The following is a 23,661-nucleotide window of genomic DNA, read 5'->3' as shown; positions in this document are numbered from 1 at the left end:
CTTGGTTATATATGTTCTAGATATGTGTTATTACAGATGCAACTTTTTGGAGGTTTCTTCCTGAACTTAAGAGAAGCCACTTGGAATGAATCAAATTCCCATTCTATAAAAATTAAATAAAAAATATTGAGACTCCATACTTATTCATCTAATGTTTTTCAAGTGCCTAGTCAAATACTCAGCACTGAGTATTATATATGTTTTAGGAGGCAAAGAAGAATAGGAAGCTAAGCTTGAAGTCTTGTAGTGGAGAAAGATGTGTCCATTTATAAACCATAATATTTTGAACTGAGGACTTTAGTCTGCTAAATATACTCCACTCCAGGTTCCTTGAAAAGGTAAAGAATCATGATACGTCCATGTTCTTGAATAATACAGAAAATGCTTCACAGATGAGGTAGTTTTGGAAAACAAATTGAAACATAAGTTAGTGTTACATCATAAGCAAAGGCATCTGCCTGAGCAGAGGTGTGGAAAACATGAGGCATTCGACAAGTAGTAAGTTTTAAAGAAGGGCTGGAACCTAAATTATCAGAAGGCAGGTGACAAGAAATTAACCTAGTCAGGCAGGCCATACAGAGGCTATTTCTGTATAAAAATAACAGCTTATGGATAGCAGAAGGATATAAAATTAGGAGGGGTAAGGTTAAATAGCAATTTTTCCTATTTAATTAAAGAAATTTTTAAAATGGGGTACAAGACTCATGGAGAAAAAAAGCCTAAAGGGGGTTGCAGAGAAAGCAATGTGTGTTAACCACCTCCCATAATTTATAGATATGTAAGATTATCCCTTTCCCAGGGTTGTGGTATGGCTAACATCAGATTATAACCAGAAGACAGCTTTGTAAAGTGAGAAGAAGTCCTGTCCACGTAGGAGAACTGGCAATTAAAGTGAATCTTGCCAAAGGTGTAATGATCAAGAATGTGGGCTTGGGAAATCAGTCTGCTAGATACAACTAAATGACCTTGAACATATTCCTAGGCTTCTCTGTAACTCATTTTCACTGATGCACAGGGTGGGGATAATAACTGTACCTATTTTATTCCTTGTGAAGATGAAATTAGTAACAGAAGTAAGGGGCTCAGAAAAGAGTCAAGTTGTTATAAGTAGTGTTAGATTGTGACTCTCTTCTAAGCATCAGCACCCTTTCTGGTGCCATCATGATCTCATTAAAGAGCTCAGTGAAAGAGAATGAATATAGCCCCACCATTCAGACTTTTCTTTACTACCCATCCCTAAATAGCTATCAGTGATGGTGTTTAAAGCTCCTGGGTAAATTGTGAGGGTCAAATTTTCAGCACAGCAGGGGGCCAGGGGCCCATAACTGAGCCCACCAATGCCAATCTGACTTTGCTTCTTCCCCTTCTACTCCAGGCTTCCGCAACTTGCATGTGGATGACCAGATGGCAGTCATTCAGTATTCCTGGATGGGACTGATGGTATTTGCTATGGGTTGGCGGTCCTTCACTAATGTCAACTCCAGAATGCTCTACTTTGCACCTGACTTGGTTTTCAATGAGTAAGTACTCTTGTGATCAGCCTTTGGTCCCTTTGCTATAGCTGGGGACTTCTGTCAGTCACTATTTGTTGAGCAATTACTTTCATGTCAGACTGTGCTCTCTACTTCCTAAAACTGTCTCACTGAGTTCTCATGGTAATCTGATCTGTTTTTATACATAGTCATGTCTTTTAGGATGTGGGAGTTTATTATGTACCAAAATGAAATTGACATAGGCCCTAACATTTTCTTTTTCTTAAGAGATTTAATTCATATCTGTCTTCCTACCTGCTATATTCATCTTTCATGAATGTGGCCAAGGGCTCAGATTTTGGAATCATATTCTCTCCTAAGGTCTTACTTAGTTCAGCTATTATCCATGACTTGATCTTTGGATAAGACTCCTTAATGTCTCTGACTTTCAGGTTCCTGAAATTTTCAGTTTTCTCATAGAGCAGCAGACATGTTAAATAGGAATTGATAGATGTGGTCTTCCTGGCCTACGATGAAGAAAATAATTTTTAAAATGAAGACTTAAAATAATCACTTAGTCCAAGAATAGTGACTCAAAGAATCCTAGCATTCAAACAACAGAGGCAGGGGAATCATGAGTTCAAGATTAAATTTGCATTTCTAGGCCATTCAAAGCCAGCCACTCACCTAGGCTGCAGAGTAACATCTTCTTTCTCTGGGTGAGAAAGAAAGAGAAAGGAAAAAGGAAAGGAAAGGTTGGGAGAGGGACGGGAGAGAACAAAAAGGCAAGGTAAGTGGATAGACTAGGGATCCCATTCTCATTTCCCTTTCCCCTTTCTTGTTAGTGTTCTCAGATTCTCCAGTGGCACTGTGAATAGAGCTGACCAGAATAACTGTCCCAAGAACTTTGAGCTTGGTTCCTTACAGGGAATCCTTTCAGTGAGGACAGGAATTATACTTCTTCTCCCTTTGGACCTTTAAATAAAATCCATGGGCCTGTCGTTCCTTTAAAGCATAGCAGTGCCATGAAAGGCAGAGTAAGTGTCCTCAACTGCTCTCTTTCAACCTAGCCAGCCCGGGTAGTCAGAAGCTAAGAATAGCCTGTAGCATTTTGGTTTCCAGACCTTCTAAGAGTTACCTATGATGCCATCTTCTGGGGGCAGACTTTGTAAAGCCCTATAACTGTTCATTGCCTTCCACTGAGACCCTGCTATTCTGCATTGAAGCAACTCTTCAAGCACTAGCTCCACCTTCTGCAGAACCCTGAAACCTTTAGAGTTCACCATGATCAATTTCTAAATATCAATTTCCCTCTCCCTCCACATATGCCTGTGACACCCTGCCTCAGCTTTGTAATTAGGTCTTGTTCATCTCATGAGAAGATACCATAGAACTGCTAACGGCATCAGGCTTAGATCTATCAATCCACAAAGGTCCTAAGACAAGGCTTCCTTCCATTTGTAGGAATCCATTGCATTACAACCATTACAGTCCCTACAAATATCCAGGCCTGTATTTCTCAACATATGTAACTGTTGACATTTTGGAATGATGTTTTCATTGTGCAACGTGTTATGCAGTTTTGCACTTAGTATTCTTTATACTTGCTTGATAAGTAAGATTTCAGTCATTTTGACAGAAAAATGCCCCACTACATTTCTACTGTCCACTGGAAAGGCTGTACTCTCCAGTTGAGAATCATTAATTGCTGTGAACTGAGGCCCAGAGAGACAGAGATGGGGACTTAAAGCTCGGAAAACCCATGTGCTGCTCTATGGAATACCAAAGCCCTATTCTCAGGAAAGTTCTCTTCATTCTTCCCCTCTTTGTGGAAATCCTGGGTTGCAATGGGCTTAAATTCTAGCTCTATAAACATGGAGAAATGGCTGCAGTTTGCTGAGTCATATAGCTCTCACCATAGAATGCTATAACAATGAATAACATAGCACCACCTTCCTTACACAGCATTAACTACACACTTTCCATACACCAGACACTATGTTCAGTGTTTTCTAATCTTCATTTTCCCTTTTAACTACGCTTCTACCAATGCCTCCTTCTACTCTCTCAGTGAAGCCCAATGCTACCCATTATTTTTACCCTACTGTCCATTCCCTTTCCTCCCTTTAATTATCTTCGAATTCTCTCCCCCTGCTTCCTGTTTACTTCCTCTTTGAATTCCTTTCATTACTTATTCTTCGTTTCTCCCATCCATTCCCTATCATTTCTGTCTCAGGGGCCTGCAGCAATATTCTAGGAATCTTTTATGCCAGGACCTTGATTTCAAATACTGCAGTGTTGACATCAACAGAGGCTTGCAAGTACAATGGAGACAGAAGCAGAACCAGGCTCCAGGGGCAGCAGAACTTACTCAAATGTCCTCTAGGGTAAAAGAGCTTAGAGCAGCATTGTTCTGCTCAATTGGCTTGTGATACCATCTAAACACTTCCCTTGTCCAGTTGGATTTCAGCCTGGATTGAATAATTCACCACCTGCTACCTTCTCTCCTTCTCCAGGGCAGCCAAGGTCTCTATGAGATAGGTTGCAGAGCTTCTGCCCAGGCAATGACAAGCCTGCTCTCAGCCTGTGCCCAGGCTCTGGGAACTAGAATATCAAAACATGGCCTTTATAGTCCATATGGGAGGTCTTTGTCTTCATCACTTAGGCAGTTAAGCTGGTGTCAAATTCCTCTTCCTTTCTTCACATGCTAGAAATGAACTCTCTTCTCTTTCCCTACTGTCTCTCTATGTCTATCTCTCTGACTCTGTCACCATCTCTCTGTGTCTGTCTCTCTGACTGTCTCCATCTCTCTCTGTCTCTGTCTGCCTCTCTCTCTCTCTCTCTCTGTGTGTGTGTGTGTGTGTGTGAGAGAGAGAGAGAGAGAGAGAGAGAGAGAGAGAGAGAGAGAGAGAGAGAGAGAGAGAGTTCTGAGCTTAAAGGCCTATTAGTTGTCTTTTTTAGAGGCTTGCCATAGCCAGACATGGAACAGAGAGGTTGCCTCCACCCTGAAGCTGTCTGAGCCTTGGCCACTTCTCCATATAATTTATAGGTGATAATGTGATAATCTGTTCACAACTCACTATAAGAAAGCAGCTCACAGATGTTAACAACTCCCAAACTGTGGTAAGGAACAGCCAGTCTATGAGGGAGTGGGCTCCCCTCTACAGAGGACATCAAAGTTAGACATTGCAAAACACCCCTAGCACATTTAGAAGCACTGGAACTCATTGTGAAAGGCCAATGTGCAGTGTGTATCTATTCCTAGGTGTTTTTAAAGAAATGATTAAATTTCTATTACAGGAAATGGCAGGCAGGGGTGTTGACAAGATAAACACCTGTGGCTACTTGCAAATCCTGGTATTCTTACATGGAAGAGGAGCTTGCCTGAGATGTCTCCCTGAGAAATCCTGAAATGGGCTGCCTAGGTGGTTGCTTCTGGCTCTGGCCTTAGCTGTGATCTTAGCTCTGTAGTCAGGGAGACCATGCGCCTGGCCCATTGTATTCATTTGCTTATGCTTTCCTGTCCCTGGCTCAGGAAACAGAAAGGAAATACAGACCTGGAAATTCCATGTGCTAAACCATATCCTGACTAGGGAAGATGAGTCCATATCAGGCTATCACAAGTTTTGGGCACAAGGGGAACTATAGTCACTATAGTCTAACCAGGACAAATAGCCAGATTTTTTTTTCTTGGAGAATCTAGAGTGGGAGGGACAACAAGAAACATTTCGTGTGGGCTGGTGGGAAGCCTCCCCTCCTTTTTCCTTTTCATCTGTGTGTCTCTTGCTTAGGTACCGCATGCACAAGTCTCGGATGTACAGCCAGTGTGTGAGGATGAGGCACCTGTCTCAAGAGTTTGGATGGCTCCAAATAACCCCCCAGGAATTCCTGTGCATGAAAGCACTGCTGCTCTTCAGCATTAGTGAGTGCTTGGGGTTACAGAGGAGAGCACTTAGGAGCACAGAAGCTCCAGGGGACCCCTATTTCCCACTAAAATATTAGGGAGAACACAGCTTCTGGACATTCCCCATCTCTCTCCCTCCCTCCACCTTCCATGTCTCCTCAGTATCCTTTCTCCTTACAAAGACCAATTTCCTGTGTAGAGATCAGTTTCATTGGTAGAATTCAGCCTCTACCAGTTTCTCCATTCTCATTCCTTCACTGAGATGAGGCCTTTTAAGGAGGTTAGAGTAGACCTCTAAAATTTTCTGGGGTGGCCTCTACTGTAGAAATAGGCATGAGCCACCTTGCATTCCTCACAGAGGAGTACAGTAGGAAGGATCACCTCCCAGAATACATTTCCTCTTCTAACAACCAAAGGAGGCTGATTTAAGAAATTAACACAGGGCTTGCTTGGCAGCCAAGGAAGCTTTCTTTAATACTTCCTCTAAGCAGAGTGTAATGGGGAGAATGGAGGCATTTAGTATTTGATAAGCCAGGTTTTTTGTGTGTCTAAGTCACAGTTGGATGGAAGGGGAAAAAAGTTGTTTGGGACCTGAGAAATGGGTACATGGAAAAACCAGTTAAAAACAAAAACAAAAACCCAAAAACCTTAGTCTATTTTCTCTAACTCCCTCCATGTTAGGAGTAGAAAATCCTTCACTCACTCTGAATGCCCCAGACACACAGACTTCAACTGAGAAAAAAGCCCAATAAATGGTGCCTTCTGTGTGGGGGTGGGAGATCAAGTTTGTGGTCAGAAAACTTGGTGCTTTTACTAATGTTCCTTCATGGGCATGCTGCCTCTTCCCATTCTTTCTTCATCCCACATCAGTTCCAGTGGATGGGCTGAAAAATCAAAAATTCTTTGATGAACTTCGAATGAACTACATCAAGGAACTCGATCGCATCATTGCATGCAAAAGAAAGAATCCCACATCCTGCTCAAGGCGCTTCTACCAGCTCACCAAGCTCCTGGATTCTGTGCAGCCTGTAAGCGAACTACACAGGGTGCTTTATCAGGGAGAGCAGCTTGATAGAGCCCAGTGATAATAATAAGCTCTTCTAGGGTCTGGCACCACCTGTTGGGAGGTGCTTCCATTTGCCTCTGGCTTTGAGTATGGTCCAAAAAGAAAATGCAATGGAGAAGAAAGGAACACAGGTCACAGTGTCCCAGCTGGATGTTGTGAAAGGGGTGGAGGAGTTGAGTACAGAGAAGCTGGGTTGCAGGGAAGAAGCTTAAGGCAGATGAGTTCCCCACACAGACAAAACAGGTCTAGATATTTTTCCTTCTCTTTTTCTTGAGACCTGTGAGTGTGCCTGTGCTTGTATGTGTAGAAGGGACATAGAGGAAGAATGGGAAGGAGGGAGGTGGAAAGACAGAGAAAGAAAGAATGTGTGTGTATGTAATGGAGGGAAGAAAACAGCAACACCGTCTTAAGTCAGAAGACTTGAAGTGGTGTAAATGATCTCTATGAGCCCACAGTGCCTCCATGAAGATCATTTCTCAAAACACACAAATAAATAGATACACACACACACACACACACACACACACACACACACACACACACACACACACTGGGCAGGATCAAGGATAAACCAAGGGGAAAATTTGAAGGGTATTAGAATTCGAAGGTGGGAGAAGAGCTGGGCAAGAGCCATGTTTTTATTAAGCCAAGTTTGTTCTATCTCTCCCTCTTCCTACAGATTGCAAGAGAGCTGCATCAGTTCACTTTTGACCTGCTAATCAAGTCCCATATGGTGAGCGTGGACTTTCCTGAAATGATGGCAGAGATCATCTCTGTGCAAGTGCCCAAGATTCTTTCTGGGAAAGTCAAGCCCATCTATTTCCACACACAGTGAAGATTTGGAAACCCTAATACCCAAAACCCACCTTGTTCCCTTTCCAGATGTCTTCTGCCTGTTATATAACTCTGCACTACTTCTCTGCAGTGCCTTGGGGGAAATTCCTCTACTGATGTACAGTCTGTCGTGAACAGGTTCCTCAGTTCTATTTCCTGGGCTTTTCCTTCTTTTTTTTTTCTTCTTCCCTCCCTCTTTCACCTTCCCATGGCACATTTTGAACCTGCTGCGTATTGTGGCTCCTGCCTTTGTTTTGATTTCTGTTGTATTTCTTTGAATCTGTGATGATCCTCTTGTGGCCCAGTGTCAATTGTGCTTGTTTATAGCACTGTGCTGTGTGCCAACCAAGCAAATGTTTACTCACCTTATGCCATGGCAAATTTAGAGAGCTATAAGTATCTGGAGAAGAAACAAACAGAGAGAATACAAAGCAAAAACAAAACCAAAAAATAAAAAAGAACAAACACAAACAAAAAACAAAAAACAAAACCAACAAACAAAACATGCTAGGTTTGTTTCTTCGTGGTATACAAATAAACACATAGGATTCACAAAGAAGCCGACAGTGACTAGAGAAGAACGTGAAAAATTACAAATCCATGAGGAGTCACTGTTTTTGTTCATCCTGTCTCTCTGTGGGAAACTTCAGTTGTTGTTAATGGCTATTGCCATTAGAGAGCAGGGTGACCCCAAAGCTTTACTGATAGAGTAGAGAGAAAAGAGGACAAGGAGGGCAGATGGATAACCATTACCTCCCCACAGCCTTTGTCCCTGAGTCCTAGAGTGCTCAGTTGCAGTGCAGTTCATTGTACTGAAATGTGCTTCTTGTTTGAAAACTTGTCTGCATGTGAATGCCTCTTCCTTCCAATCCTTTTCTCTCTTAACCTCTGCTTCCACCCTCAATTGACTTTCAATAGCTTTTCTCAGAGCTTTGTACTATATGCTCTCTTTAGCCAAAATTTGGCCACTTCCACTGAAGTTATGTCAGTGAGAAGAAAGCAGAAAGATATGACTCTTTGGAAGGCTCTATTCAGATTTATGTTCATATTTCCATGTGTGAGCCATAGCGGAGCTTTGTGACTGGAGTCAGAGGAAAAGGAAGTGATGGCTTAGCCATTCTCCCATTAGAGATAGTGAGTAGTTCATCCCATAGTGCAATCATCCTTTCCTCTGCTTTTAAAGGACCTAGAGACCCCATGCAGCCACATTCTCCCTGCACAAGTCTTCAGTGTTCAGTGGCCCTGAACTTCACCATAATGCATTTAAGCCAAGGTGGTAAAGCTTGTACACTTCTTTGGACGTGTTTGTAGACACTGCTAAGATCTCCCTCTCACCACCACCACAAAGGCTAGCAGGCCAGCAGCCACAGCATCTATGTTTAGATGTTAATAGCATAAAAGACATCTCTCTCAGTGTCTTTTATCAACAGTCAATTTCTGGAGCCCTTAGAAAAATTGGAAAGAAAGCATCAAAGGGACCAGACAAAATGGGCATCTTGCCCTTGTCCTCCAGAGACAATATATTCCTCCCAAGTGGAGAAATGTCAATTTCCTCCTCAGAACAATTAAAGGGGCTACCCAGACCATGGTGGAAGAGAAAACTAAGTAACCCAGCTGAGAAAAATGAAGACACTAGAACCAGAAAGCATAGGATTTTTCCTTTCCATCCAGCGTACCCACTGGCAGAAATGATGGAAGGAAAAGAGAAGGCCAGAAGAAAATACAGACTGCTGAAGTCTTCAGAGGCAAAGTCTAAAGCCAGATGAATACCATCTGGCTAGATGGGCATCAGTTTGCTCATCCTCCTCTATTGTCATTGCTGGGCTGACTTTGGCCAAAGTTACTCCGAATCTCCACCATAGTTGTCCCCTCTCAGTCAGAGGGTGCAGGACCACTGAAACATTCTATCCACCGTGACTCTCATTGGACAGATCTGGCCGGTGTGGCTACAAATAGACTGCACCCATAAACTCAGGGCAAGCCCTGGGTCACTGGTTTCATGTAGTCTGTTGACAGCCTTCTTTACCGTGGACTCTGTTCCTCAACCTTGAGTGCAGGAGGAATGCACATCTACTCTTGCCTTTGTATCATTCCTCCTCACTCAGCTCTTCACCTCCCTGCAGACCTTAAGAAATCAGGGGCCAGCTGCCAAGCTGACTCTTTTGGTTGGTATACTATGTTAACTGAAAAGGTGGTTTCTGAATGACAGGTTTTCTTCCCTGATTTCTTTGTTGATATTAATAGCAAAAACAAACTTGCAAAACAACTTCTTTAACAAGGAAGGGAGGATATATGATGGGTGATATGGTAATCCAACCCTGCTTGACAAAAACTGAAGCTGACAGGTTACATTTAAAAAAAAAAACAAAAAAACAAAAAACAAAACAGGACAGTTTCTGATTTGCTTTGTGACGACACTATCTGGCTTATGTACAGGAGCTCTCTTAGCTGTTCCTTAAACAGAAAAAAAAATCATTATTCTTTTTAGTTAAACTTGGTTACACTTTAATAGTTCTTTTACATTTATTCTGAAGCAATTTTTGTCTTCTGTGGTACATGGATTTTATTATAACATTCTAATATTTGTCTTTGTAAATACTAGAGACTCTTTGATCCATTTCTCTAGGAAGTTTTTCATCTTATGGAGTTCTGAATCATGACTCTTATCTTTATGAGTGTATATGCTTTTTACTTGCAAAAGCCAAAAAGAGTGAAACAGTAGTGCAATTAAAGCAACACCAACTGAACTCCAAATTTCCAAGTGACAATATTAGAGAAAAACAGAGTACACATGGCTTTATGCCTACTGCTTCTGCGGTGGGGTTTGGGTGAGCAATGGAAACTGTAGCTTGGCTGTGTTCTCTCACCCAAGTGAAGAAGAGATTGGTTTTTTGCTCTTTTGGATTTTGTGTTTCTTTTCTGTTTTGTTTTGCTTTATTTTCTTTGGCCATCAATGTTCCAACTAATATGATTGGCAGAGCAAGCGCTCTGCTCAGTAGAGTGAATGTTGCTGGTACACTATGCTCACCTGTGAACGGCTGGCCATTTCTCCATTCATATGGTTAAGATGGAAGATGAGGATCACTTACTGGACAAGTCAAGGTGACCATCTCCAAAGAGGTTTACAGTGCTTGGTAGGAATGGAAAATGAGGACAGGAAAAAGAGGAGCACCATGGAGAAGGCCCAACTGGGCAGGACAGCAGCCAGCTGCCAAAGTCACGAACTCTGGGATTCAAGAAGAGTCGTGTAGTGCTTTCAACTCTCATCCGCAGGCAGCTCACTGTGTGTGGACTCTGAGCTGACACGGGAGTTGGCTTCTTTGTTCCATAGATTTTCTATGCCACAGGCAATATTATTGTTCTTGGAAAGTTCATTATTTTTTTAAATTACCTTACTCTCAGAAAGGGATTTTTTTGAAGGATTCTGTCATATATCTTTGGAAAACAGAAAATCAGTAATATGTATATTTTTATGTATGTTCACTGGCACTAAAAAAAAAAGGAAAAAAAAAGAGAAAAAAAAAAGCTTCACTCTGTCCTTTGGGTAGTTGCTGAGGTTTATTGTCCAGGTTGAGAAATGTGCTTCTGCTAACATCCTTCTCTGTCCACACTCTATTCTAAGTACATAGAGATATATATAGGAAGATATAGTCAACACACTTTAAGAAAGAAGTATGTCCACCATCCACATGATAACCACAATGATATTCCACAAATTACATGACTTTAAGCTTCAAGCAACTTCTAACTGATTCATTCATTCATTTATAGCCTTGCCCTCTTCTTTCCCTTACATTTGGCTCAGCACAAAGACCCAAGCCACCCTTATACCTCCTTAACTAAGACTTAAGCCAGCACCAGACTTCAGAAGGTTTTCTGAAGACAACTGACTTGCTATCCCTGCATGACCCTAGCATGATCCTGCAAACACAAGAGACTAATTATAATTCTCCTCTACTAATTGCCTGGGTCACAGGTCATTGGGCCAAGGCCATGATTCTTATGCTTACGAACCACTAATGCTAACCTACTCGATTAAATCCTGAACTGAAAGTTAAAAGAAGCCATTTAGCATGGGAAACTTCTTGGACTAAGACGTTTCTGTCCTGGCTGCCTTTGCAAACAGGTGTGCTCTCACCACTTATCTCCTTAAAAATCTTTGAAGGCCTTTTTTTTTTAAGTAGAAAAGGAGATGAAAGCATTACATTATGTAACCAAAGATTATATTGTATCTAAGATACCAAAATGTTTAAGGGCAGGGAAGGAGCAAGCATTAGTGCCTCTTTGGTAAATTATCCAAAGACAGACTGAAGGACTTTTCTGATGATTGACTTAGAAGACTTTGTGGGGAGGGGTTGTCTCACAATATACATATTTAGAAGTGTTGAGAATAATTTGGGGGGAAATGGGATTATAGTGTCCTTCACTAACTGATTTTATAAGCAGAACTAGCTTTCCTTTTTTTTTTTTAAAGTAGTTACAGAGCAAATTATTAAAGCTCCATCTTTGCATGGTTAGAAATGGAGCTGGTCTTGGCCACTGTGTTTACTAGTGCCCATGTTAGCTTATTTGAAGATGTGAAGCCCTTGATAAGAAGGGGTACATTTAAAGGATTAGATTTTTGCACTAGAAGGAGGGCAGGCAGAAACCCTCATTTCTGCCCAGTTTGGACAGCACAAAAAGTTCTCTGCAGTTTAAGGCAGAAAGTTGAAATATATTGTAAATGAGTATTTGTATCCATGTTTCAAAACTGAATTCTATATATAGATGTAATGTGTTCTGATAGCTTTACCTTTCTCTGCACCTTTATATTTGGTTCCAGGTCATATCTGATGCCATGTACTTGTAAGAGAGGTTGCAGTTACATTTTTGGATGCTCTCTCAGAATGGATAAGACACCTGGATTGATCAGATAACTGAGATCTCTTCCCTTCTTGGGCCTGGTGTTGAGGCCTTGCAAAGGGGTGGAAGAGGAAAGGGTAGGGTACATGATGTATTGCACTTTACTAGCTTAAGACGGATGAATGTGGAAAGGGTGGTGAAATTTCATTGAATATGCCTAGGAATTGCAATAGGGAGAAATCCAGATGTGGGGCCAGGTGCCCACCCAAAGAACTAACCAGCAGCCTCTTCATGGGATCTGAGGCATTGGGAAAAGGAAGGCTATTTCCTTGGTTTTCACCATCCTTGTTAGAGAAGGGCAGTTGCCTGGTCTTGGGAACCTGGAGCAAACGCTCCTTCTGTCACATCAATTCTTTCCCCTGCGATTGAGGTGCTCTTGCTACTGGGTGTCCGTGTGCTTTAATTCTGGTTCTGGATATGTTCTGTAAAGATTTTGATAATTGATAATGTATTTTTCTCTGTTAAAAATTTGTTAGTGTGTTAGAAGTCATATCTCTGTAGGTACAGATCCTTTGCTACCCATGAGTAGAGGGATTTTTTTCTTCATTAAGAGTTTGACCCTGGGGTCTGTTGCCCGGAGCCCATCCAGAAAAAAAAAAAAAAAACAAAAACAAAAAAACAAAAAAACAAAAAAAAAATAAACACACACACATTTGTCACAATTTTTCTGAAATTTCAGTCAAGGTAACAGATCACTGGGAGTTCTCTTACCCCTCAAAAAAGCAGATAATTGAATTAAGCAGGTGGTGTTTTAGAGCAAAAAACAAAACAGCCTTTGACCCAGCTTTAATATGACCCAATTTAATCTGGCCAGGAAGCAGGTAATGTGTATTAATTGGCTTCCAATCCTGGTTGAGTGTAGCAAGGTTCTACTTTGTTTCCTAGTTCCTTTTGTTACTTGGCCTTTCACAGAATGAAACGAGAAGCTGTGAAATGGGCAGCACTGGTGGCCTGGAACAGTTTCCGTGTAAGCTACTCAGTAAGACTGCTATTTAGCTGCAGATATTGTTGGCCAACAACAACTGGAGCACACACATATACATTACCTACAGGAAACACAATTCAGGAATGCTGCTGTTTCTCTGCAGGCACCCTGTCTGTCTGCTGCCTCATATTTTGAGTCATTATACTCTACATAACAGATTGACTGGGTTTGCAGTATATCTTATGACCTTAGCACCTGATGCTAACTGTCCTGCAGGGAATTGCCTATGGGGTTGTCCTATAAGCCACTTCCATCATTAAAAGCAGCCACCAATGGAATCTCCCAGGTTTGAAAGAAAAAAAGTGAAAAAAACAAAAAAGATGGTCCTTTACCACTCTTTGACACACACCCCTGCTCTCCTGTAGACAGATTGACTGGACATTGATTAGGGAATACATGGCAAATGACATGCTTACACTACCCTGGAGATTAATTTGGCAGTAAGAGGGAATAGACAATGTAACCAAGAATGTAATGTAATTCTTATAGAGATAAGAATTAAATCTGGATGTGGAGAGAGCAAAGAGAGAAAGCATTCTTTTTTTTTTTTTTTTTTTCAAAAGAAACCAATTTATTTTGCTTGAAACTTCTTTCGCTGGGGCTTCAGTTCTCACAGCGGCTCTTGGTCTCCACTGGGCAGCAGGACCAGCCCCAAGCGCTAGTGTTCTGTTCTCTTTTTGTAATCTTGGAATCTTTTGTTGCTCTAAATACAATTAAAAATGGCAGAAACTTGTTTGTTGGAATACATGTGTGACTCTTGGTTTGTCTCTGCGTCTGGTTTTAGAAATGTCATCCATTGTGTAAAATATTGGCTTGTTGGTCTGCCAGCTAAAACTTGGCCACAGCCCCTGTTGTGACTGCAGGCTCAAGTTATTGTTAACAAAGAGCCCCGAGAAAAGCTGCTAATGTCCTCTTATCACCATTGTTAATTTGTTAAAACATAAAACAATCTAAAATTTCAGATGAATGTCATCAGAGTTCTTTTCATTAGCTCTTTTTATTGGCTGTCTTTATTGGAGTCAAGAATTGGTATCATGCCCAGTGGCCTTTTATGCTACTTTGATTTTCATATATTTTTAAAACTCTTAGCCAGTGGTTATAAATTTGCCCTGTCTTAACCTTAACATAGGTTGACCCGAGACCACCAAAATACCAGAGCATCTGTGTTAGAAAGCACAGATGAACACCAACAGCTCAGCGCAACCTTTTGTGAGAAGCCCCAAGCTTGTCAGCTAGGGAAAATCTGCAGAAAGCTCACTTACTCACACTCACATGCTGCTTCCTAAAAGAATATGATGCATCACTATTCGGTTTGAACCAAGCCACAGACAAAGGGAGAACACATTTTCAACCTCACTTGTGCTGTGGGCCATAGTGTCTTCAACCACTCAGGTGTAAGCTGAGCTGAACTTCTTTTGGAGTTCTTCAGTTCAAGTAAGGTCACTTCCTGTTGCATCCCAGTGCTAACGCATGTGAGATCCCAAACAGAATTGTTGACTTTTGAGCTGCTATTGATCCCTCAATGAGGAACTATAGGTGCCTTAATCAGCAAAAAGAATGTTCTCTATGCTTCATATTCTCATGTGTGACAACAGTTGTTACAAGCCCTCCATTCTGGTTTGGGTTGGGGATTTGATGAAAACATGTGTCACACAGCTGGTGGGCTATTTGTTTTGGCTCTGCTCCCTATTAAAATTCCAGAACCCCTGATAGAGATCCCACATTGAGCCATTTTTTAACATTTTCCATCTCAAAGTACATGAATTTCTCCACTGTTTCCTGATATCAGTGTAAGAACAAGAAGAGAGGAATACCAATTATTCTTAGGATGTGTATCTGTGTGTCTACAATGAAGAAGAGGACTATGTATATGTTTGAGACCGAGCTTGTCTCCAGAATAGGCCACTGACTACCATTACTAACTTCCCTCCTTTGTATCAACAACAAATGATCTATATAACAGCTCTGCACTACTTGATTTTATTTACCACTCAGTTCCTGACAAGCTTGCTAGCAGCTACCAGAGGTTTTTTCGGAAGTAGCAACACCAAGTTCCAAGACAAGGCACCTAATAGACTTGAAAGAGTCTGCAGACAGAAGTCCTGTACATGACTCACTAATGGTCATATAATTAATATATAGCTATGGTCCAGGAATATCCATTTAATGTATCATAATGAAAAATTCCCAACCCTTTTCTGGATCTTAATTGATTCATCAGTAAAGTAAATGTCTGTTAGAAGGCATTTTGATCTTTTCTAGCCCAAAACCTATAGTGTTTACAAACATAAATAGGAAAAATGTTTTTTCCTATTGATGACTAAAGATAAAAAGGAAAAGGACTTTAATTATCCCTGGAACACAAGTTTGGAAATAGTATACCCATGGTTTGTAATCAACAGATATTAAGAGTCCAAATGGTAGGAGGAAATGTCAAGTAACAACAAATACTATTGACCTCTTTATGGATGGGAAAGGACACAAGATGAAACCATATATTTATCATAAAAATTATCACATACATGGCAGAGATAAGTAGCAGGTAAAAAAGCCCTAGTTATGCATCATGGTTTCAGCAACTTGGTCTATTACAGGGCCTAGATTAGACCAGTCTGGAATTGTAATCTATAGCACCTATCCCACAACTTTAGCACATCCTTCCCCCCTCCCCAAATTAAGTTAACATTTAGTTTAGAATTTCTAACTTTAGGGCTAGAAGGATTCTTAGGCATGCCATATTCCAAATGTTTACTTTACATAGGAAATCTGAGCTGAAATATTTAATTATATTATGGTCTATGTCCTGTAACAACAGGCCACCCTTAGAATCCAATTTATACTCCATATGTGGGAAGTATTTCAAGGTGGTGGGACATCCAAAAACATTTACTATGCCCCTACATGTTTATTTAAAGCCTGAAAAGTGAGGTACTCAACTTCTTGATATATGGTTCTTACATATGTAAACAAAGACTCTCTACCTCAATTACTGAACCGGTTTTGCCTTCTGCCCACTCTGGGTGACTTTCTTCATGAATACTGTAAAGAAAGGAGATAAAAAGATGAGACATTTGATGAGCACTTACAGGGATTGTAAGAACAAGTGAGAGAGGCGTGGGTATGAGAATGGCTCTCTAAGATAACAGGCAGATAGAGGTGGCTTAAGTATCCAAGTCATCCTCCCACACTTTAGCCCATAACTTCTCATCTTCCCTCAATGGCTTAACTGAAAAAAAAAAAATAATTCATTTGGGTGAGTTGATCTAACTGCTAACCAGTAAGGTTCCATGAAGAACAGGCTGCTTTAAAACAGACTATGTGAACATTCCTTCACATCTCCCCACATCATTGCCTCTCATCTCAAACCAGAAAAACAGGCCATCAGAAGAGATAGACTCTGTGACAACATATATAACTGATAAGTTATCAATCACATGCATACCCAAAGTATGAAAACCGTTTTGATGTGCCAAATTCAACTAACTATGGAAGAGATTCTTATTGACTACAAATACTTCAGGAACCTTCACCAGCACATTAGCCAATGTTCCCCTTATCCATTGACTTGCAGTTGTTAAGAAACATTTATACAACCATTTTGTTTTGTTCCCAAGAACAAGAAAGTCTTGGTTCTACTCTCATGAAGATCTTTGTCTATTGAGAGACAAACAAAGATACAGATCATTGTATCACCTAATGTGTGCTATGGCAAGGAATTCACTGGGTTCTGTCTTTGACATGGAGAAAGAGTGCCTTTCCCAGTCTAGAGGTAAGGTCAAAGAAGACTTCCCAAAGAAATAACGGCCACAGCTCAAATAGGATAAAGATGAGTGTGGAGTGGAGAAAAGGGATCCTTCCTAAGGTGAGAGTTGGCAAGCTTGTAAGGGAAACAAGAAGAATTCGAGATTATAGGTCAAACCGGAAGAAGAAAATGATAGTAAGTGATGTAAGTACAGAAAAGAATCACACAGACCTAGAAAAGGGCCTCATAAAAGAGTGTGGCTTTCATCTCATTAATAACAAAGATTCTTAGTACTTGCTAGCATTTTAGTTCCCAGAGCACAGTCAGATAATTTACCTAATTTAAGCATCCTAACATGGTAAGGTTGCAGGGAGGTGAATCAACCAATTTGCAGAGAGGCAAACTGAGGACTATGAATGAGGACTATGATTTTCCCAAAGGTTGCTACATGTTGACATTCTAAGTCTAAACCAAAAAACCTACATCTCCTGATTTCCAGTATCATCATTCTCACATTATTCCAATTTAACAAACATTGCTGTGCTCATATTGAAGTATCTCTGTGATGATAGCTTGTGTTGCCTGCTACACACTACATCACACTACTAGTGTGATGTTGACACCAAGCTCCCAAAGAGTGAAAAAGAAACCCCCAGAGAACAGGATAGTAACATCAACTTCATAGTTAGTAAAGGCAGTGGGAAGTCAGCTAAACTGGTGTTCAGTTGACTGTGAGAGCTTATTTCCTCATCTAAAGAGGAAATCAGAGAATTCTAGAGAAATGAGATCTTTCCAACTTTCTAGATATGGTAATATCTGGCTGTGTCCTTGAATAGTCAACTAGAACTTCCCAGGAGAGGAAGGCAGTTAGGTAAACAGTGAGTACAGAGAAAGGGTGGGTGTGGCTTCTTTCTTGGGAAAAATGCAAAGCAAACAGGAACAGAGAATCAATTTAGAGCTGAATCTGGGGTGGCACTCATTGTGAAAATCTTCATTTTTAAGAATTAAAATTTTGTCTGTAGATCACCCATTCTCGGGTGCCATGTGTGAAACATTGGCATACTCTCGAGAACCACTAGGACTGGATGTGGGTCTAACACATCCCTCACCAAGCTTCTTCCTCTCCCTTCTCTCCTGTTTAAAAACTTAACTCTGAGCACAAATGAGACCAATAGCCTTGAGAGGAATAGTCTAGGCCTACCATCATATTTTTAAAGAAAATTATCTATGAATTTCAATATTTAAAATATCAACAAATATCTTGCCACAACTCATAACTAAATTCAGGACACCATTTGAAATAACTAAGAATCTTACATGAAGCTTTTACCTGATAGACATCAAGCTAAAACTTGTACAACAATCTAATAGATTTCGAAGCCGAGACTGATTAAAGAATAGAATTGAAAAAATAATAACAAAGGCAACAATAATAATAAAATATCTGGAAGTATTACTGCTAAGTTCCTTCCATTGCGTATGTTGTAAAGCTCTCTATACTACATGTGTTGTGTTAATCCTCTTGTCTTCATACATCAAGTAGTGTTACACTGCTTATATAGATAAGTAATCAAAGATTTTTCCACAGCACTCGGGAGGCAGAGGCAGGCGGATTTCTGAGTTCAAGGCCAGCCTGGTCTACAGAGTGAGTTCAGGACAGCCAGGGCTATACAGAGAAACCCTGTCTCGAAAAACCAAAAAAAAAAAAAAAAAAAAAAGATTTTTCCAGCATAGACTAAGATTACTTCTAAACGATACAACCTTACCTCAAACTCAAGAAAGTGAATTGCCAAAGCCTGTTGTCTTGATCACTGTATCCTTCTTAAAAGGCTGGTTGGTTTCTTTTTTCAATTGCTTTACAAATAGACTCAAGGAACTCCAAAACATGCAGCAGCACTATAGAACAGGAGTGAAGGCATCTATATCATAATGGAATTGTCTTCTTACTCAACTACTTTGAAAGTGTCAGTTATATTTGGCATATATGAAGTTAAAATTTCCACATAGAATTATCATACAACTATGTGAACCAAGGCTATTGCTTCCCATTCTTGTCTGGTTAAGAGTATTGTGGTGGTTGAGCAGTTCATTTGACATCCAAATATAACCTATGAACATTATTTGTCTGTTAAGGAAGCCAGAGGAAATAAGGCATTTGGGGTTTATCAGCTTCTGTTAATAACTAGCAAGTAAGTTTATAGCTCTTGTACCTTTGGGGAGTCATTATGTCCCATATGTAGAACAAAGACACTAAAGACTGCCTGGCTTATTTCTTTCAGCTATACCATGCTTTCTTAGACTGTGAAAGACAGTGGCTAAAACCAAAGTTTTATCAATCTTCGGTTCTCCCCTTTTTATTATACTTTTTTTTCTTACGCTTGCGTTTCAGCACTTTGTATCCTAGTACTTTTTCTACTGCAAATGGCTAGCCATCAGCTTTGTCTCCACTCCTCCAGTAATCTGCTACTCATTTTCCCACAACAGGCTTTATCCCATAGCACACTATCCTGCTTGTCACACATGTTGATGTGTCAATCATGGTGACAAAGTGTTTTTGTCAATGTTTATTAGGCCATTCTACAGGTCAACTATATTGATGTGAACCAAAGATACAAACAAGTAAATGTTCAATATAGATATAATTGGTCAATTTTAGGTGCTCTGAGGTATTGGAGGATATAGACTTTAAAAACCAGAATACAGGTACTGTCAACAGTACAACATTATTTTCGGGATAAGGCCAAAGGTTTTCTTTTGGGAATGGGAAAATTATTTTCAGTAGTATTTGTTCAGGTAGGTCTTTCATATTAAATGCTCTTCTATATTTCTGCTAGCAAATCCTTACTGGCCACTAATGATAAAGCAAGATTTGGGAATATATATATATATATATATATATATATATATATATATATATAGTTTCTAAAGTTTTGAATGAACATTTCTCTTTTAGACTTTGAATCTTCCATTTCTAAGCCTAAACCTCTATATGGGTTTTCAGTTATTTGTACTAGCAACACACTTCCACCTTTACAATATTGATATCATTATGTCACATAGAACTCACAGAAACCATATAAGAAAATCAGATTAGGAATTACTAATAACCATAGAGAAATTTACTGAAATGTGAAATTAAATATAAAAGTGACATTTTAAAAGTAAGGGCGGTAAGGCAGGAGTTGGTGGGCTGGGAAGCACCCTCATAGAAGCAGGGGGAGGGGAGATGGGGGAGGGGGCAATGCAGAGGGGAAACCCAGAAGGGGAATAACATTTGAAATGCAAATAAATAAAATAACCAATAAAATGAAACAAAAATAAAAGTCATTGTCAGAGTAATATGTTAGTAAAGAAGCCAAAGAAGCCAAAAATGAAGTGAAGTCAAAAATCTTAAGTAGCAAGCATTGCAGCAGAACTTTGCCTTTAGAATTTTATCAGATCTTGGAAGAGAATAAATTTCTATTTTGGTGACCACTGGAAATGGAGGTAAGGGTAAGAAAGCTGAGAACCAGAGTTCATCTGGACGCCATCTCTATGATGCCTGCATGCCTAATAAAGCTGCTCAGGAGAGAGCTGAGTTACCTCCCAGGAAATGGTGCTCTTCACATCCAGGAACAACCTGGAGAATCAGAAGAGGCCTTGATGGCATGCAGCAGTGCAGAGAAACTGCTAGGAAAGGACTCACTGCTGTCCTTTCCTTTCCATCCTGACCTCAGGACCACTGGGGCTTCAGACACCAAGCCTCACTTTTGGATTTGGGATCTGCAAACTTCACCTTTCAACTCAGCCAGCTGTACCAGAAATTTATTCCATAAGCACTCTTGGGTTTTTTTAAATTTATATTACTTCATTTCCAATATTTTATATAACTCATGATGGTTTTTCTATTGTTTGTATATTGGACAATTATGCTTCTTTCCCCTCCCAGCTTATAAAGCATTCTATAGTAGCTTATAATATATACTCCACTATTACTCACCTGTCTTTTTTATTCATCTCACCTTTGTCTCCTCCTCTTTGAACCGACTGGATATACCCTTCCATAGCTCTAACTAGCTTTAAAATCTAATTATATTAACACGATTTCAATTTTCTGCCATTTTACCCACCTGTTTTTTTTTTCCATTTGTTTGGTTTTTCTTTAACTTTCATGGTATTCTTCCTGTCACTACTTCTGTCCTTCCAAAACTAAAATCTGAATATAGTCCGTATAAACCTTATTTGTTTACCATCAAGCAATTATTAAAGTGGAAGGGGCCACTCTTAACAGTGGGATCATATGACATCTGTGTTGTACTAATACTAAGTAGCAGTGGTTGATCTCACAAATGACATCCTACTCAGGGGATAGTGTAAATTCTATACCAAGTGTCTGGAGCTCCAGAACAACACATTCAACATACTCACCTCCAAATCTCTCATGAACACTGAAAATACTTCTATTGCAAGAATATACCACAGAAAATGTAATCCAAACAAAGAAATAACAACAAATATATAAATTCTAGTGCAACAATTTAAGCAGGATGAAAAACCAATACAACTCCTCCAAAAATTATTTATCCTATAGTAACAGCATCTATTGACAGTTAAATTACATGAAATTCCATATAACCCATAATAATTGTATGTGTAATGAAATCAAAGAAGAACATAAGCTCCTACTTGAGAACACAAACAGCTGATTGAAAGAAGGAAGGGGTTGCAAGACATAAAAATGGAATTAAAGAAAAATAAATATGAAAGGAAAGACCGAAATGCTGGAGCTGAAATACATACTAAATCAAATTAAAATCACTGTGGGATTCCACCAGAGAACTCCTAAACCTGATCAACAGCTTCGGTGAAGTAGCTGGATATAAAATTAACTCAAACAAATCAATGGCCTTTCTCTACACAAAGAATAAACAGGCTGAGAAAGAAATTAGGGAAACAACACCCTTCTCAATAGTCACAAATAATATAAAATATCTTGGCGTGACTCTAACTAAGGAAGTGAAAGATCTGTATAATAAAAACTTCAAGTCTCTGAAGAAAGAAATTATAGAAGATCTCAGAAGATGGAAAGATCTCCCATGCTCATGGATTGGCGGGATCAACATTGTAAAAATGGCTATCTTGCCAAAGAGCAATCTACAGATTCAATGCAATCCCCATCAAAATTCCAACTCAATTCTTCAACGAATTAGAAAGTGCAATCTGCAAATTCATCTGGAATAACAAAAAACCTAGGATAGCAAAAACTCTTCTCAAGGATAAAAGAACCTCTGGTGGAATCACCATGCCTGACCTAAAGTTTTACTACAGAGCAATTGTGATAAAAAACTGCATGGTACTGGTATAGTGACAGACAAGTAGACCAATGGAATAGAATTGAAGACCCAGAAATGAAGCCACACACCTATGGTCACTTGATCTTCGACAAGGGAGCTAAAAACATCCAGTGGAAGAAAGACAGCATTTTCAACAAATGGTGCTGGCACAACTGGTTGTTAACATGTAGAAGAATGCGAATCGATCCATTCCTATCTCCTTGTACTAAGGTCAAGTCTAAGTGGATCAAGGAACTTCACATAAAACCAGAGACACTGAAACTTATAGAGGAGAAAGTGGGGAAAAGCCAAGAAGATATGGGCACAGGGGAAAAATTCTTGAATAGAACAGCAATGGCTTGTGCTGTAAGATCGAGAATTGACAAGTGGGACCTCATGAAACTGCAAAGCTTCTGCAAGGCAAAAGACACCATCAATAAGACAAAAAAAAAAAAAAAAAAAAAAACACCAACAGATTGGGAAAGGATCTTTACCTATCCTAAATTAGATAAGGGACTAATACCCAATATATATAAAGAACTCAAGAAGGTGGACTAAAGAAAATCAAATAACCCCATTAAAAAATGGGGCTCAGAACTGAACAAAGAATTCTCACCTGAGGAACACCGAATGGCAGAGAAGCACCTGAAAAAATGTTCAACATCCTTAATCATCAGGGAAATGCAAATCAAAACAACCCTGAGATTCCACCTCACACCAGTCAGAATGGCTAAGATCAAAAATTCAGGTGACAGCAGATGCTGGCGAGGATGTGGAGAAAGAGGAACACTCCTCCATTGTTGGTGGGATTGCAAGCTTGTACAACCACTCTGGAAATCAGTCTGGTGATTCCTCAGAAAATTGGACATAGTACTACCGGAGGATCCAGCAATACCTCTCCTGGGCATATATCCAGAAGATGTCCCAAGAAGGACACATGCTCCACTATGTTCATAGCAGCTTTATTTATAATAGCCAGAAGCTGGAAAGAACCCAGATGCCCCTCAACAGAGGAATGGGTACAGAAATTATGGTACATTTACACAATGGAGTACTACTCAGCTATTAAAAAGAATGAATTTATGAAATTTCTAGCCAAATGGATGGACCTGGAGGGCATCATCTTGAGTGAGGTAACACAATCACAAAGGAACTCACACAATATGTATTCACTGATAAGTGGATATTAGTCCAAAACTTAGGATACCCAAGATATAAGATACAATTTGCTAAACGCATGAAACTCAAGAAGAATGAAGACCAAAGTGTGGACAATATGCCCCTTCTTAGAATTGGGAACAAAACACCCATGGAAGGAGTTACAGAGACAAATTTTCGAGCTGTGATGAAAGGATGGACCATCTAGAGACTGCCATATCCAGGGATACATCCCATAATCAGCTTCCAAACGCTGACACCATTGCATACACTAGCAAGATTTTGC

The 23,661-nt window shown here is 39.9% G+C and overlaps 1 protein-coding gene across 1 annotated transcript in view; it reads left to right on the top strand.

Annotated features, from left to right (window-relative positions):
• The window catches only part of Ar (androgen receptor), a 170,776-nt gene extending 157,956 nt beyond the window's left edge, over nucleotides 1–12,820 (top strand). Inside the window, exons 5-8 of the mRNA XM_021153485.3 lie at nucleotides 1,376–1,520; nucleotides 5,264–5,394; nucleotides 6,247–6,404; nucleotides 7,122–12,820. Coding sequence (XP_021009144.1) covers nucleotides 1,376–1,520; nucleotides 5,264–5,394; nucleotides 6,247–6,404; nucleotides 7,122–7,277 — 590 coding nt within the window. The 3' untranslated portion in view covers nucleotides 7,278–12,820. The remainder of the gene's footprint in view (nucleotides 1–1,375; nucleotides 1,521–5,263; nucleotides 5,395–6,246; nucleotides 6,405–7,121) is intronic.
• The last annotated feature ends 10,841 nt before the right edge of the window (nucleotides 12,821–23,661 follow it).

This window comes from Mus caroli, unplaced genomic scaffold, assembly GCF_978045245.1.
Source record: "Mus caroli unplaced genomic scaffold, Mus_caroli_1 scaffold_5, whole genome shotgun sequence".
Classification (NCBI taxonomy): Eukaryota; Metazoa; Chordata; class Mammalia; order Rodentia; family Muridae; genus Mus; species Mus caroli.
Note: the sequence above shows the minus strand (reverse complement) of the source record. Positions and strands in the feature narration are given on the sequence as shown.